Source organism: Alosa alosa, chromosome 18 (assembly GCF_017589495.1).
Source record: "Alosa alosa isolate M-15738 ecotype Scorff River chromosome 18, AALO_Geno_1.1, whole genome shotgun sequence".
Taxonomy (NCBI): Eukaryota; Metazoa; Chordata; class Actinopteri; order Clupeiformes; family Clupeidae; genus Alosa; species Alosa alosa.
In genome coordinates this window covers 21,351,293-21,367,877 of record NC_063206.1, presented here as the reverse complement: position 1 = coordinate 21,367,877, position 16,585 = coordinate 21,351,293, and the positions used below count along the sequence as shown (strand labels likewise).

At 44.1% G+C, this 16,585-nt stretch overlaps 1 protein-coding gene across 2 annotated transcripts; it reads right to left on the bottom strand.

Moving 5' to 3' along the window:
* Nucleotides 1-1,574: 1,574 nt before the first annotated feature.
* Nucleotides 1,575-14,655, bottom strand: wbp1la (WW domain binding protein 1-like a). 2 transcript variants are annotated; one of them, XM_048269478.1, is made up of 4 exons: nucleotides 14,445-14,655; nucleotides 8,221-8,320; nucleotides 4,409-4,570; nucleotides 1,575-4,064 (listed from the first exon to the last, which is right to left on the bottom strand). In XM_048269478.1, the coding sequence occupies exons 1-4, from the start codon at nucleotides 14,511-14,513 to the stop codon at nucleotides 3,130-3,132; spliced, it is 1,266 nt and encodes a 421-aa protein (XP_048125435.1). In that variant the 5' UTR covers nucleotides 14,514-14,655; the 3' UTR covers nucleotides 1,575-3,129. The 2 variants fall into 2 exon arrangements, with proteins under 2 accessions (XP_048125435.1, XP_048125436.1); XM_048269479.1 differs by lacking the exon at nucleotides 14,445-14,655 and adding an exon at nucleotides 8,573-8,815.
* Between the last annotated feature and the right edge of the window lie 1,930 nt (nucleotides 14,656-16,585).

The window sequence follows — 16,585 nt, the reverse complement described above, 5'->3', positions numbered from 1 at the left end:
ACCTGCCGTTTTCTTCAGGGAAACATGCTAGGAAGAATGTGTTTCATTGCTGACTGTCAAGAGAGTCTCACCTGCATGTAAGAAGGAGAAAGTGTGACTTCATACAGGTCCAACCAGTCATTCAGGCACATATACAATCATTTCTGCAATGTCAATAAAACAAGATACAGGTGGGTTTTTTTTACTTTACAAATGTTCTTTATTTACACGTAATAGTCTTTAGTATTCACTCATTTGGCTGACTTAAACCAAGACAGAAAAGGCTATGGTTTCTAAAACAGATATAGTACCTGGACTCATATGGAAAGCTATGGCTCCCGCTGCCTTTATGTCATATCAGACATCGCAAACAAACCCACTATGTTGCTTAAGAAGTTGCAGTTAAAACAGTGCAATGACACCTTATTCAGGCAAAAGAAACAATAGAAAACAAACAAAACATTTTTATAAGAGTCCATTTGACTTCTTTCCAAAACATTCTTATTTGGTCGCAAGACATGAAAGCTGATGAGGATATCTAGTAACAACTGGGAAGAGCACCGTGGATTGGACAGCTGGCTTGTTTATTCATTCATTCACTCACCATAACTGTATGACAGAAAATTCCATTAGGGTTAAAACACGAAAGCAAAGATGGAAAAAAGGCTGTTAGTCAAACCCCCGAGGTGGCTAGCCAACATGTGTTTATAAATCTTATGCAGGGTAGATTGTTTGTAGAACCAGTGTGTCAGCCCCAAGAACCTGAGGAACTACACTGTCTGAGGGCTATTATTTTCCTTAGAGGGTTGGCCTCTGTTTGCATGCAGGCACCCCACCTAGTACTATCTTCAGGGCTGATGGCCAATCAGTGGCCTCTGAACTGTGGCGGATCTAAATGTCCTCTGTAACGGCCTGCCACTCAGGTACTCCACATGACGGCTCAGATACACAATCCCCACAGAGAAGTAGAGTCCATTTGGACAGGGGAGACAGTCTATAGCCAACAAGCCAATGTATTGAAACTCACACACACACACACACACATCCAAAGCTTTCCTTGTTCGACCGACCACACACACACACACACATTTCTTCGTCCACCGGCAGACACAACACACACACACAAATACAAACACAAATATATATTCTTCCCACAGGGATTTTACTGTGGTATCTTAGTCTAGTCTACCAATAATACCAAAATCAGCCAACTACAGGAGCTCCATGCTGTAAACTGTAGACACAGTTTTCAATGCCCAACATACCACAATATGTCTGCATGCTCTAGATCTGATGGGAGATTAAGAAAGAAATCTACTGATAAGACTACTCAGAGAACTACACAATCTACCGCTTGTGACTGCTAGTGGTATTAACATTCCCTTATAGTGCTATCACATTAAATCCTTCCACTCTAAGACCAAATAGTACACCATCAGCTGGACAAGCCACATTGTAAGGACACAAATAGCTGTTCCAAACTTTTTTGAAGGGCTTGTCTATCAAAAACTACTACAACCGGTCAGACCAGACACCCTAGAACAGGACAAAACAGAGACGGTTAAAAAAAGCATTTAATCTCTTTCATACTGGCCTTGGCTTTGACTCGCTGTCTTGAGGCTCCCACACATTTGATAAGGCAACTGATGGGAACGATACAATGACGGCGACAACCAAAACCAAAATAAAAAAGGCACCATATTAGTTAAGTGTGCTTTCTGAAGTCATAACATGCTAATGCAAGGTTCTACGACTTTCGCAGCACAGAAAGACTTAAGAAGACTGCGAATAGGGGAAAGATCCTATTCGTTTTCTTTAACAGCTAAACAAGATATGATGTGTGATTACAGTAGGCGACATGGGTAGGCACTGCTTATGAGAGGGGCACAACTCCAGTCAGCCACCTTTGGGTTAAACTGTCCATCAAACGGACGCTGAGCGAAAAGTCTGACTGAAGACCATACACACGCACACAGACAGACACACACACAGGAAACATGTGCTTGAATGTTAGTCCGACTCAATCAATCATGACATTCACTTATGTTCCACAAAGTTCAGTGGCTTTCATTTTCAATCTTGAATTTTGAGGCCTTAAATGCTTCTGTAGAAAGGCATGACAACAAACTTGTCATTTCAGGAGAGACAAACCAGGTCTTCACGCGTTTCAGGTTTTTGACCTTTTCCTGTTGTGATTTGACTTAAAGGAGTTTCCCTTTTTTACAGTTCTTCCGTATTCATTTGCCAGGTTTGTTCTCATTTTTGGCCCTTTCTCAGATTGACCTAACCTGCGATAAGGGTTGGGCTCTGCAAAACAAAACATACTGCTGTGCACATATGCTTGAGAGCATTTGAGAGCTGTTCATGGAAATTCTAAATTCATGAGAATACACAAAACAATTAAGGGCTCTTGTACCTCTGAATTAGACACAAATACATCTATGAGCTTCTTACAGTGTGACATAGGCTATACAAACACCGCTAAATGTACCAATACAATATGATTCCCCTAAGCACTATATACCTCTTACTGAGGAGGTAGGGATGTCTGTTAGGATACAGGCTACTATTGAATGTGGCTACACAGGGTACTGTAAGTCTTAACTAATAAAGTTTGCCCTAAAGTCCCACTGGACAGCACATACAGGACTGGGCAGAGAGGCTGAGGCAATGCAGCCCTCTTTTGATATTTGCTTGCATTGCGTTATCCTGTCCCACACATGGGGATGAGGTGTTCTAATGACCAGCACTAAAGCTGACGAACCATGCTGCTGACCGGGAGCCCAGTTCTCTCCAGGGTTCGTCTCTGGACACACACAGACAGACAGACAGACACAGGCGGAACATGGTCCCCTCCACTATCCCACAAGGCACAGGTCTAGTCTTTCACTGACTATGGTACATACACGCACACTCACATCAGCACTGGTGGGTAGGGGGGGGGATGCCAATCAGTTCAGCAGAGGCAATTATTTGCCGGTTTCTCCCGCAACTCCATGACTTCACAAAACAGAAATTCACTAACATACCACTCACTCACACATACACACTCACAGACACATACTATGAAAGTACAGTGGGGGAGTAAAGGGATGTCGCCCAGACGGAGAGAGACTCTGGGTCTCGGCTAGCGCCGCTAACTGTAAGTGCTCAGCTCTGGCTCTCCGTGCTGCCCTGGCCGTGGGAGCCGTCCTGTTCGTTGATGGTGTGCAAGAGCAGACAGACGGGGGAGCGTGGCAGCGACGCCTGGCTGATCCCCTGCTCCGGCTGCTGCTGATGAGGATGACGATGGTGTTGGTGAGGAGGATTATGATGATGATGATGATGATGATGATTATGATGATGGACCTGTTCCAGGCCGTCGGAGTGTCCAAGCTCCTCGTCCGCTGGCCCCATGGGGTCCTGGCGCTGCCCGTGGTGGACCACGCCACCAGGAGGGTGGCAACTGTCGCAGAAATCGCGTGGGTGTAGAGCTTCCTCTTCCTCCTCTGCGTCTATCAGTCTCTCTAGCTCCTTCATGTGCTCTTCATCATCATTGTCATCGTCCTCCTCCTCGTCCTCCTCCACGCCTCGGCTGCACACGCACACCTCGATGCCCGAATCGCCCGTGAAGCGCCGGTGGCGCCCAGGTGTGCGGTCCTTGTCGTCGAGGGGTGAGGGGCAGCCCAAGGGCTCGCCGCCCGGCTCCTTGCAACAGTCTCTGGCCTTGCTGCCCCGCGCCGGAGGGGCCTCCCCAGCCAGTAGCGACACCTGCAGCGAAGGATGCTGCTGCCGGCCCTCAGACAAGGGGGCCCCCGGGAGCGCCTTGCCGTCGTCCACCACCCCGCGGGGGCCAGAGAGGCTGGACACGGGCAGGTGGAGCTGTTGCTGCTGCTCGGGGCTGGGTGTGGAGGTGGCCGATGGAGCCCCAGGCCCCGAGAGGCTGACTGGGCCCTGAGGACAGTGGGATTCAGGTTGGTCAGTTTGTGTGGGGCTGCCGCCCACCTCCGTCACCACCGTTTGGGCCGGACTGTAGGGGGGTGGGGGTGTCGGTGGCCTGTTGACCACCTCTTCATATGCAGGCAGCAGGTAACTGGGTAGGAACCCTGGAAAAACACAGAGGAGAAATATGAGAGGGATATAAGAAGGTGATGAAACAAAGGGGACACGTTTTGAGCCATGCTGCCACTCCCGGCAATGTTTCTGGCACATGTTGTGTTTCGTTCATGTACTTTCATGCAACCATTGACACTAGCCAATAACTTTTTTTATCTGGTGACCTTTAATCGTGAGTGGGGACATTTTCACAAGCATGCATATCGAGTATTACGAACTGGGCATGTGTTTGCCTGGCAAAGCACAACAAGTTGCCCCTAGAAAGAAAGAAAGAAAGAAAGAAAGAAAGAAAGAAAGAAAGAAAGAAAGAAAGAAAGGGTGTGTGGAGCCTTACTGAGGTAAAAGGGCAGTGATGTGTAGTTGTGGGCCTCGCGGTAGGCGATGAGGTTGATTTCGTGCTGCCGCTGCTGCTGCTGGAGCCGGTGTTTGGTGCGGCGGTGGTGACACACACAGCAGCAGATGAGGATGATGATGATGGTCCACACCAACCAGAACCCTGAGGAGGAGCGCAAAATGTCACGGCAACCAGTCACAACAACAAAACTCTCCATCAATCAACCTCCCCATGTTGGCAGAAATGGAAATGGGGGCTATGTGCCCCTGGGCATTTGTACCCTTTCCCCTCCATCTAGGCTTTTTTGGGCAGTGTATCATTTTTGTAGAACAAAGACATACTAATAAAAGAGTGCCTGCTAAATGTTGTGGTGACACTGTTTGAGGACCACTGTGTGAGGGGAGGAAAATACAATGCTGTCTTCAGTGAGTAGCTTCCACTGATCAAATCTAGGCTACATCTAAGGCTGACAATCTAATCTGCAGTGAGACTCCGTGTCAGTGAGAAAAGGTTAATTCAGCTAATCAGTCATCTGAGGCCAGAGAAAAGTTAGAGATGACGGAACACAATTAAGTGTTCAGGGTTGGAATGCACACCTGCTGCCAACACAATGGCCCTTCGTGGATAATTCACCCACCAGTGCCAAAATCTCTTCATCAACAAGACCCTGAAATCTCAACCTGAGCGTTGGGACTAGTACACGCGACAGGCACGGCTGCAAAACACTACACATAAACTCAGACTGAAAAAGAGTCATTCATCTCCAGCAAGCAGAATTACTGGGCATGTCCTACTGCTCACCTTAATGCTTGAGCATTTGGCGCATGTTTGAATGAGACGTTGATGCATTATTTTTCCGCACTTAGCAGTGGCACTGGGGAGGTGTGCTTGAGAGTGTGCAGGGAGCCCACAAGGTCACAAGGTCACCTCTATACGAGTACCCAAATGAGCTTACCTTGGACAGACACTTAACCTTTTCTGACTATCTACAAATATGCTCACGATTAAACGCCCATCAAAAGTTACATCAGTCATGCAACTGCTTTTTTTATGCACTATCCTAATTACCGGTATACAGTTTTGTGAAAAGAAAATTGTGTTACACAACTTGACACTTTACAAGCTGGTTACCCTTAACAGGCAGGCAGCACATGTCCAGGCAGTAGAATACGGACTCCATCTGGGGGGATGGACTGGGGTGGGGGTGAGAGGCTGGGGGGCCTTTTATTGGCCTTTGGGCTGCATGGAACCCTCAGGACGCCTGTGAGGGTCTGCATGCTAAATATACCTAATTACTTTTGATTAATTGATGTGGAATAAGTCTAAATCGGTCTGGAATGCCCTCTCTAGGCAGCTGCATGAGGCTACATGGGCCTGGCTGGCGCTTATCAGGGTCCTCAATTAGCCCTGTGTGGACAGTCCTGCACCAAGGACACATTCCACTGGCAAAGTGGTTGGCATTTTTGCACTGGGAGGGGTTGTTGGAAAGCGCAGCTGACTGGGCCTAAGCCAAACAGCGGGTTCAGCGCGGCGTGGAAAGGCTTCTGCTCCACCCAAACAGACCCATCTAGCTGCTTGGAGGGGGGCAACGAGTGGCAATTTCCTCGTCTGTTTCAATTCCAGACGCTCAGGCACGCTCGGACAAACAGCAGCACGCACGGGGGGGACCGAGCGCCCAGCGGGTCATGGAAAACAGCTGTGGAGAGGTCGGACCATCAAGTGAGAACGAAGCGGGATGGCGAAACTTCATCCTTAGATAATGCCGTAGCGTAGCCAACCTTGGAGGGAAGAAGAAAGCAACACACCAGTGAAACGAGATGCAGAAATAAAGAAAAGAAGCCAAACAGGAAGTGAGAGAGAGGGAGAGAGAAGAGAGAGAGAGAGAGAGAGAGAGAGGAGGGAAAGGTTTGCCTTCCCAAATGAAGAAACCCAAGGCAGCTGTTTACAGGAGCGGAGGTGATCGGGTTACGCTGGCAGCGGTGTCTGTCTGTGGGGTGTTATGCGCTGGCCCGATATGAAAAGGGGCCGCGAGAGCAGAGGCCTTGACTCAGCAGCTAACGTGCCACAGCGCGGGCCAGCCGCCCTGAGAGCTGGGCTCGCCCTGGGCCCGGGCCCACGTTATTAAAATAGACAGAGCGCCCGGAGAGAGCGGATGTAACCCGAGCACAACGTCTCCGTCAGGAGGGAGCACCAGCGCAACTTTCCCAACAAGACGCTTGTTTTGTCCAGGGCATGTTTCCCACCCTGGGGTGACCGGTCGCTGACCATCTTCAGGACAGCAAATGGAAAATGTCAGCAGAATCCAAACGTCTAGTGAAATATCAGGACCTTATCAACTTAGCCTGCTTAGTTTGCTCTTTGGTCTAAACCTGATATGAAATAGAAGTGCTAGGCAGATAATATAAAAATGATGACATTTAAGACATAATTACTGTGACCTCATCCACCATTGTGTAATAATATTTTCATGATTCACAACAATAACATTGATAATATATTGCTAAATGTGATAATAATTATATAAACAGAAGTCTTACATTTAAGTAGGACGACTATCGTGGCTGGCCAAGATCTGACGTGTTACCTAACTCCCCTTCAGTGGGACCCAGAAAAAGCAGCAGAGCCTGCTTTATGTAAGCGCTCAGGTTCTCATGGTGTTAAACCAGAGGGGAAGAAAACAAAGCAGAACACAGAGGTGTTTTCATCTCCCACTACAGGGGTGTGGAGGCACTCAAAGGCAGGAGACACAGAGAGAGAGAGAGAAAGAACCAGAAAAACACTTTTCATCCCACCCTGGAACCATCCAATGAGAAGGCAGGGCTTTGGGGATGTATGCAATGTCGGTCCAATGGGAGAGCAAGGTCTTCCCTCCTGTTAAGAGGTGTTCTAAGCAAACCAGATGTGTTTTTCACTTGTCAGAGCATCCAGTATGAAATACAGCTACACTGTTATCTTCTCATGTGCACCTGACCTGACCATGGATTTGATGAGATGCAACACAGACTAAACACACCAAGACAGTGTTGGCGTCAACTGCCTTGTTTAAATATAGAGTTGTCACTGCTCACTATGGTGTGACTGAACTGACATCACAGCATGACATCAGCAAAAACGTGCGCAAATTTGTTGATAACCAGTTAATAGCTTTAACCTTTATGCAACATAATCATCGTGGGTGGGAGGGTTAGAATGGAGGTTCTAGAATGGTTCTTAAAGAATGAGAGCCAGTGATGTCACTAGACAGCTTTACAGCAGACAAACTTGTTTAGTAGATTAAATCAAATATAAACACAACTGCACGGATTCCACAAACAATCAAAAACAACATGCTTTATACAACCACTTAGTAAGAGTGTACTGTAGAAAAGGACATTTTCACATTGGCTTGCCACTTTTAATGTGTGGAAAAGCACTGTCGCTGAGATTTTGGTTGAGAAAAGGTGACAACTAAACCAGAAAGAAAGGAATGCAGCCAACAATTATGTGGGGGGTGGCATCCACGCAATCTCTCTACCCGTCTCTGTCTTTCTGACATCTCTCCTGGTGGTGATATTTTTAACGTGCGTTACATAACAGCATATGCATGTAGCCTAGATGATACTATGTCAACCCATAAGGTCCAACGCGATCAGCTGGGCATTTAGTCAAGCTCCTTTTCTGTGCTGCAGTGGAGTTGTGGGATAGGGGTGGTTAAAAAGAGCCTCATCCCAAACATGCTCTCTGTGTTCACTACAAGCTGGCCTGGCGCACAGAGACTGGAGACTGGATGCGAGGGTGGAGAGGGCAGGTGGAGGGAAGGCTGTACTACTTACACCACAGCTCGTAGTAATGGCTGCAACACTGGGACTCGCAGCAGTAGCCCGATTCACAGACGTAGCTCTGGTTCTTTGGCCCGTGGCATAACAGCTTGCTCTGTAACACACAAACAAACAACATTGGTGTATTGCTTTCAGTAATGATGAACCACAGCTGTATTTGTGCACTACACACAACACTTGCCACCAGCAGAAACATAAAGATGACAGTTTGAAGATGAAGAGAAACACCAAAAAAAAAAAAAAAAACTATGAAACCCCAGGATTTCAAAGAGGTCCACTTATTAATAAGTATCTGACAGGAAAACAAAAACAATATAACATGTCCACCCAAAAGTTAGCCTATTACCTGTCTAATCCAGATTAAAAAAGCCATGATGGTCAACCAATCCAAATGAACGAGCACAAATGTTGTCGCTCTCGGTCTTTCTCTCTTTCAGGTGCGAGGGGGGGGGGGGATCTCAAGCAAACACCGCAAAAAGCATCACGGCTAGCAGGAGAGAGACACAGTGTCCAGAGCTGTGCTGTGGAATCCCCCAGTGATAGCCATGAGTGGCATGGCACAGTCAGTGATCAGGAGTGTTTGTGTCTGTGAAATGGTCCAACGGGTGGCTGGGGGTCTGGATTTAAACACAGCTCAGCCCCCCCCCCCCACTTCTCTCACACACACACACACACAGACAGTTTTAAGAGCCGCATGGTGCAGTGCCAGGGAATGCGGTTAAACAGCCCAACGTTCCATAGGCAAGAGCTGGACCCAGCCTACCTCTCTCTATTACACACATACCCAGGCCCTCGACTGATATGCATGCACTGGACACAACTTGACCGACAATTGGTAGGGTAAATGTTTACAGCATGAAGTACTCACAGCGGACTGTTCTGAGGGGGCCAGGACACCGCATGATTGTTCTGTCTAGTGCCCACTCGAGATGAAACTGCAATAGCATTGCCTTGAGGTGTAGCCATTACAAACGACACAGGGAGTAGCCCACTGAAATCATGAAATATTGATTTTGTGGAAAGAATTTGATGTCTCCGTTATGTTTTAATATAGTTATTTTCATTAGGCTATTGATTGAATTGACATTGTCGTTTATTATTGCTTTTCTCATTAATGTAGTACTACCAACTTTTAAATTGTTTACTTTTAAATGTAACTATTGTATTGTTGTTATTTGTATGCCGCTTTGGACAAAAGCGTGTGCTAAATACCAATACCATAGCCATTCAGGTCAAATAACAAGTTCCTAATGAAAAGATGGGTTGGTCTCTCAAAAAGAGCTCCATGAACAAAACTAGGTGCAGCTAGGGGTGTAAAAGTACAGGTATTCGTACCGAACCGTTTAGGTACAGGTTTAGGTCTAAGTCTAGGCAGTCTTTAACAGTAATCAGCAGTAGGCATCTTTGCTGGTGGACCATGTTTTAAATTTAGGTTCCGACACAAACATATTAAGTAGTGCACCATATGTCAGTTTAATCAATAAAACGTAAAAAAAACGTGAGGGTTAGCTTGACATAAGGAATTGTGTGTTTGTGTGTTAGCTGGACGTGAGGGATACCTCATTGTGGACTCCCCTCATGCAAGTGTGTGTGTGTGTGTGTGTGTGTGTGTGTGTGTGTGTGTGTTAGCTGGACGTGAGGGACAACTCATTGTGGACACCTTGTCAAATTGCTATTCCTGTTGCACATCAGCAATATTGTCAGTGAATATTGGGTTAGCGTACAGGCTTACTGTACCGAAAATGAACCGAACAGTGTCTTCAAAACAGAGGCACACACCGTTACACCCCTAAGTGCAGCCTAATGTGGAAATCCTTAACAAATCAGCTTAATTATTATTACTCTTATTGTATTACTAGTATTGTTACTGATCACAAATAATTGGGCATGCAACCACTCAAGTACAAATCATCTGTTCATTGTGACTAATCCTCTGGGACCATGCACTAAACTTCTCCTAAGTGACTTGCAATATCTCTTGGAGTATTTCTCCAGGACACATATTACCAACAAAACAAACACTTCATGTGGCTTTGTAAGCACAACCCACTCATTTAAACTACAAGCACAGAGCTCCGACCTACTTCCTCAAAATAAGAAAGAGGAGAATGGAAATTCTCGTCCTATGGAAACGAGTTTGGCCAGCCATCAGCCACTTACAGCACAGAGCCTGTGTTTATGTAAGAGCGCACCAATGAATAAACGCCTTTTTCTCCTTCTTTTTTTTTAAAGAACAGCCTACACGAAAGAAGAATAGGGCCACACAACAACCAAATCAGCGTGTGATTTGAATTCGTTTTCCATGGTGCAAGAACCAGTAACAGTAACCTACTTTGGAAAAACTATTCAAATGCAGTGGCCTAGATACACAGAGGCAAGGGAAAATACACACTTTCAAAACAGATCCACTGCAGTGCTGGCTAAATTCTAGACACCTAAAGCGCTTCATTCTTTTCATCTAGGCTATTTAATTGTGAATCACAAAATAACCTACATTCCAGCCTAGGGCTACACAATTAAAAGATTTTTAATCGAGACGAAATCTCAATTCCAACTAATGCAATTAATCGTGCCACTCACAACTCTGTGCCAATGGTTAATCTTGTCATTTTATCTATGATTTTTATATTCATGACATCCTCCTTGTGTGACAGAAAGTGAAGCTCACAGAAGTGCTGTGCTTTGCATGCACTAGGTATGCTCACCAATCAGAAGTGGCCCAACCTAAAGCGAAATTTGGAATACTAAACTGGAGCTTTACTTAAAAAAACAAACAAATAAATAAAAATCAGACTATATTGCAAATCACAAAATCTGTCAAAAGTAGGTATTTTCTCCAAATCGTGCATCCCTAGCCTTAAATCTAATCCCATCGGCTATCCATGTAGGCCAATGCCAAGTGATGTTCACTTAACAAATACATACGATCTGACGGTTACAAATTACAGCTGATGTACAGACACACTGGACAAACTGATTTAAGTGAGAAATGCATTCATTCATTTCATTTAAACACAAACACACAGTACAGCTGTTACTCATTACAACAGTAATGGGCAGTGGCACGGATGTTAGACCCTTCACTTTAATTGGGCCAACTCTTTGTTATGTTATACAGATGCCTTTATCAAAAGCACCTTGATGTGCTGGGAAAGTAAGTGTACACTGTATCACTGAACCCTCCGACCTTGACGATGGCAGTGGCAGTGTGGTGCCAGGAAAAGGGAACCGTCTACTGGATAGATAGATAGATACTTTATTGATACCCAGGGGAAATTCAAGATTCAAGGATAGGGAGAAGCAATGTAAACCTAATTTCTTACAGGAACCGTCTACATGAGCCTCCATCACACACTGAGTGGCAGGGTTTCTGCTGGTTTCAACTAGTCAAATTTAAGACTTAGCCTAAATGAAGTAGGAAAAAGAAAGTCCTAGAATTACTTTCAAAGTAGAATTCTAGTCAGATTTTTATTGCAGCGTACTAATACCTGGATTCTTAAGAAAGAACAACACACAGAACCAACTACGGAAGAAGCGGTAAATGAACGCTCATTTAGACCTAAGAATAACCTAGTATGCAATACTAGTATGGACATATTTAAGACTTTTGAAGACCCTGTGGAAACCAAACTGGTGACAAATTGTCTATCATGTTATACATGAGATTCAGAATGTATCTGTTTTCAATCTTTAATCTCCAACTTTTCCCCAGTACACATTGACAGACCAAACTGGTCCTATAGTTTCTAGCCAGAGAGAAAGGAATCAGCAACACGGAGGTGATAGGCTCCTTTCTGTGGGGATCGTGATAGACAATATGAAGTGGGCTATAGACCTACGTTCCCCAAACAATGAGTGTGAAGCCTTTGATTACACGCCTGCACTCCATGAAAATACAAAACATAAACTGCCACATAGACCCTTTAAACAATAAAAACAAAAACAATGCTTGAACGTTCTATCTGGTTCCCAGTCTACTTCCTCTGCTTTAAGATAACATATGGAATGTTAAAACGGAAGCCTTGTGGAGCCAACTATGATGCTGATAATGGAACTCTCTTGAAAGGGTCTATAGTATGTTAAACATACAGTACATTATGGCAGAGAGCAAAACTAATAAACAAAGTTATTGCCTCAAGCCTTGGCTTATTAACAATATAAAAGAGCACATTTACATTTAACTTAAAGCAACACCAAAGAACTTTTCCTCTGTCGCATGCACTATTTCTTTATCCAGAACCAGCTTTGCAAATAACAACGTCCACAGACAAGGTAGAATATGTTGCATGATTTTATGAAAGTACGATGTATTGCGACATCAGATGCAAGTCAAATTTGAAGTTTCTCATGTCTCATTCCATCGAACTACAGAACCGCTACCCGATCCGGCAAACTTACATAGTGCGGTTATAGCCGATACAGGGCTGCGAAGCGAATGCAGAAAGTGCCGTTCACCCTGTTACGAGTTGATGAACCACTGAAACGATTTTGGAAACATTATTTTAAGGTACAAAAAACTCTTTGGTGTTGCTTTAATCTACTAACAGGATAATATAACCATAATGTATACGCCATGTCTCCCAACTCCTGAGGAAAAGAAAATACTATACAACAACTACATACAGTCACTGAGACTGTAAGACCCAGCTGAGTCCTTGAGTGGTGACTAATCAGGTGTGCAGATGTGGTGGTATCAGTACTGATAACCCCAGCACTGTTTCTGGTTACAGCCGTTTATGATTACTATAAACAGTCAAACAGGCAGTCCTAAAGGCTGGCTATGTTGTTTTTTGGTCTGTCAGTGTTGGAACACCTATTCAAAAATAAGTGAGACATATGTGTCTTTGCATTTTAATCCTCAAGACCACTCAAGCAGACAACTTTGGCCCTTGAGGCTATATCTGAAACAGTGTAAAACCCAGTAAGCCATCATAAACACTCATAACTCCAAATGAGATTATTTCTAGCAATAAACTCTAGCCTGTTTCACAACAGTCTAATATGACTGTGAGGTATACTGTTGGTCTACTCTGATGTGTGGTCAATATACCAAGGGGTAGCCTAATGTGTGATGATGTGGAAACAGTTTATTTTATGGACCCTTTCAAGAGAGTTCCATTATCAGCATCCTAGTTGGCCCCACAAGACTTCCTTTTTAACATTCCATATGTTATCTTAATGCAGAGGAAGTAGATTGGGGCCCAAATAGAACGTTCAAGCATTGTTTTTGTTTTTATTGTTGAAAGGGTCCATAGCAAACAAACATGAGACAATCTACACCCAACAAGTATCCTTTCTCTTTTCAACGCTAACTGAGCCTGTTGACAAGAGCTGTAGGATAATTAAACATAACTGGGGACCCAGGTGCATCACTTTATCTGTCAAGCTCACATTCCTGTCTAGCTTATGTAAGAAAAGTCAACAATTTAACAACCATTCTCTTTCTTTAACGATTCTGCACTGTGTATACGTGATATAATGGTGACCTTATAACTAGCCTTCAGTCCATAATAAACGTTTCGACGTTTTTCATTCAGACTTGACTTTCTGTAGCATGATTTAGTCAATGAGATCAAGTTGGGCCTATTGCCGTACAGTGCGTACGGTGAAGGACAATTCAATGAAGGATAATCATGTAACCAAATTCTAGAATCTCACAGAGGGGGCTTTTATCAAGCTAACGTTACACTGACGTTAACGATACCTAACGTTAACTATGTTAGCGATATAACGTTAACCGGTATGGCTTGCAGGACTAAGGGCCTTTAAGCTCTTTTAGCTGAAGTTGCCAACACGTTGTTTGGAGAGGTCGGCAATAAAGAGAACAGTTTGCAGCGCATATCCTTAAAATAGTATGAACGCTAAGTTAATGCTTTTCATTATAACACAGCTAGTAGCTAATACACAAATAGCTAATGTGAGCCATTTCTTGTGCGCAAGTGCCCCATTCGTATCCAGCAAACAGTAGTGAAGTTTAGCTAAGCTAGCTAGCCAGCTAAGTTATCTTTATTTCCACTTTACAGCAGTTTGTCAGGATAATACATTTCAGACAACGTTAACACAAAATGTAAACAACTAGCTTCACTGTGCCTTGCCTGTCCTTAGACCGATGAGTAGTTGTAGCCGGCGAAAATAAGAGAAGCGACTTTGTCTTCATTAGTAAACAACAACAAAGTAGGCAGGCTATCATCATCATTAGCTATCACAACTTAGGTTACCTCTGTGATTGTTCCTTGTGTTGTCGCCGAGTGGACTGGTCCAGCGAAGTTCAAAAGAAACAATCCCATTTTGAGCAAAGTCTAATTGGCTTTCCAAATGCCAAACTTTGTTTTCACTATCGGCACATGAACATGTACCTCCCTACATAGTAATGTTCATAAATCCTTCGTTCTTTCTTCAACTCTAGCTACAACTCCGAAAGTTAGCATAGATCCCGCCTCCTACCACTGTAATTGGATAGTTCAAGGGGATACTTCCTGGTGTCGGCATTAATCTGCGCGCCTATTGGATATTTTGCCTATCAATTAAAAAACGACCCAGCTGTTATTGTTTAAAGGTGTGACTTCAAGAAATAGATTTGGGTGCTGTGAAGTCAGGTGACGCTATTGAAATTGCAATTTTTGTTATCACAAAATTAACAGCAGATTAACAGGCCAGCCATTGCCACTAATGGTTTTGGGAAACACACACCAGGTTTGTCACTGAACCACTAGGCTACTTGGAAAACCCCACTGGTCTCTCGCCAATACAAACCAACACGTATGGCCTTATTTTATTACCTGTGTGGGCTTAACTTCAAAGTGAGGTATAGGCCTACATATGTTAATGCACAATATATAACAGGCTATGCCATCAAGAATGTAGACCTACTGTAGGCTACATTGACTGGTCAAAAAAGTTGCACACTGATTTTTTTATCGAACCACCTTTAGCTTTGATTACAGCTCCCAACCTATGCAACATCACATTTGTTTTCACCCAGAGTTCCCATTAATTGAGATCTTATATGGATGGCAGGACTTCCAATGGGTTTGGGTCTAATACGTTTAATGGCAGGACTCTTTGAAGTTCTTTTAAAGTTGATTGTATGCACATCCCACCTCACTGAGGCCAGGTGCACGACAAAAAAGTCTTATCAAGGAAAGGAGAGTAGTTGTCCTCACACTGCAATCTCCCAGAAGAACTAAATTTATTGAGTTAAAAACATAATGCACCAGGGGCCGTTATACCTGGTGTGTTATGTTTTTAACTCAATAAATTTAGTTCTTCTGGGAGATTGCAGTGTGCGGACAAGGACTCTTTGAAGGTGGAACTCTTTGTGTGGAAAATGATTAATCCTGAACCCTGAACCACTTTTCCGTCACTTTTGCCAGTTCAATTCTATCAGATGGGTTTACATCAGGGGTCTCCAACAAGTAGCAGTAGCTCCCCACCTGTTACTAAATTTCTCTCCAAAAGGTTGAGGAAGATGTTCATAAATCTGATAACCCAGTCACTTGGGAAACATGTTAAAAATTCTATGAAATCAAATTCAGTCTACAAAGAGAGAAGGTAAATGAGTTCTCGGCCAGGTCAATTTTGTCAAAGAAGCTCTAGAGGAAAAAAGGTTGGAGACCCCTTGGTTTACATGGACACTTTTTGTCTGATTAGAATTGGAATGATGGCTCAGTCGGATAAACACCTTGATTGGAATAAAACTGCCAATCCGAAAATAATAATCAGATTGAAAGGGGTGGTGTGTTCCGTTCTTACTCAAATTAAAGCCATACGGTCAATCGGGTTGCCTGTAGCTCCTCAAGGAAAAGCGAAGCAGATCCGATCAAAGATTCTCCAAGTACACATCTGCACACAGTCTCCAAGTACACACAATGTACGCATCTGATCGGAATAACGTGCCCCATGTAGGCTAGCCTAAACATATGACATGAAATGTTAATCTGGAATAGTTAGATCGGAATGACAACAAAAATTGTCCATGTAAACCCATCTATTGTCATCCTAAAATATGTTTGTGCCATCAGGGAAGAAACATGCATTGATGGGATCACAGGATTATTCACTCAGGTAGGCCATATCTGATTTCATAGCCACATCAAGCTGCTGAACAAAGACCTGACCAACGGAGGTAACCCCAGAGCATAAAACTGCCTCCAGAGGCTTGTGCAATGAGCACTATGCATGATGGGTGCACATGAGCTTCATGTGCTTCCTTTCAAATCCTGGCATGCCCCTGTCTCTGAAATAGGGTAAATCTGGAGTTACCAGACTTGTACAACCCATTTACTTTGCTTAAGTCCAATCTTTATGCTCCCTATCAAATTAAAGCCTTCTTTCCAGTTAGCCTCACCAACAGCTTTCC

Bases quoted from the DNA above. Each gene is read 5' to 3' on its own strand.
- wbp1la (XM_048269478.1), bottom strand. From the start codon at position 14,513: ATGGGATTGTTTCTTTTGAACTTCGCTGGACCAGTCCACTCGGCGACA. The intron at 8,321-14,444 runs GTAACCTAAGTT...TGTGTGTTACAG, and splicing joins CACAAGGAACAATCACAGAG to AGCAAGCTGTTATGCCACGG. The intron at 4,571-8,220 runs GTAAGTAGTACA...GCTCCTCCTCAG, and splicing joins CCATTACTACGAGCTGTGGT to GGTTCTGGTTGGTGTGGACC.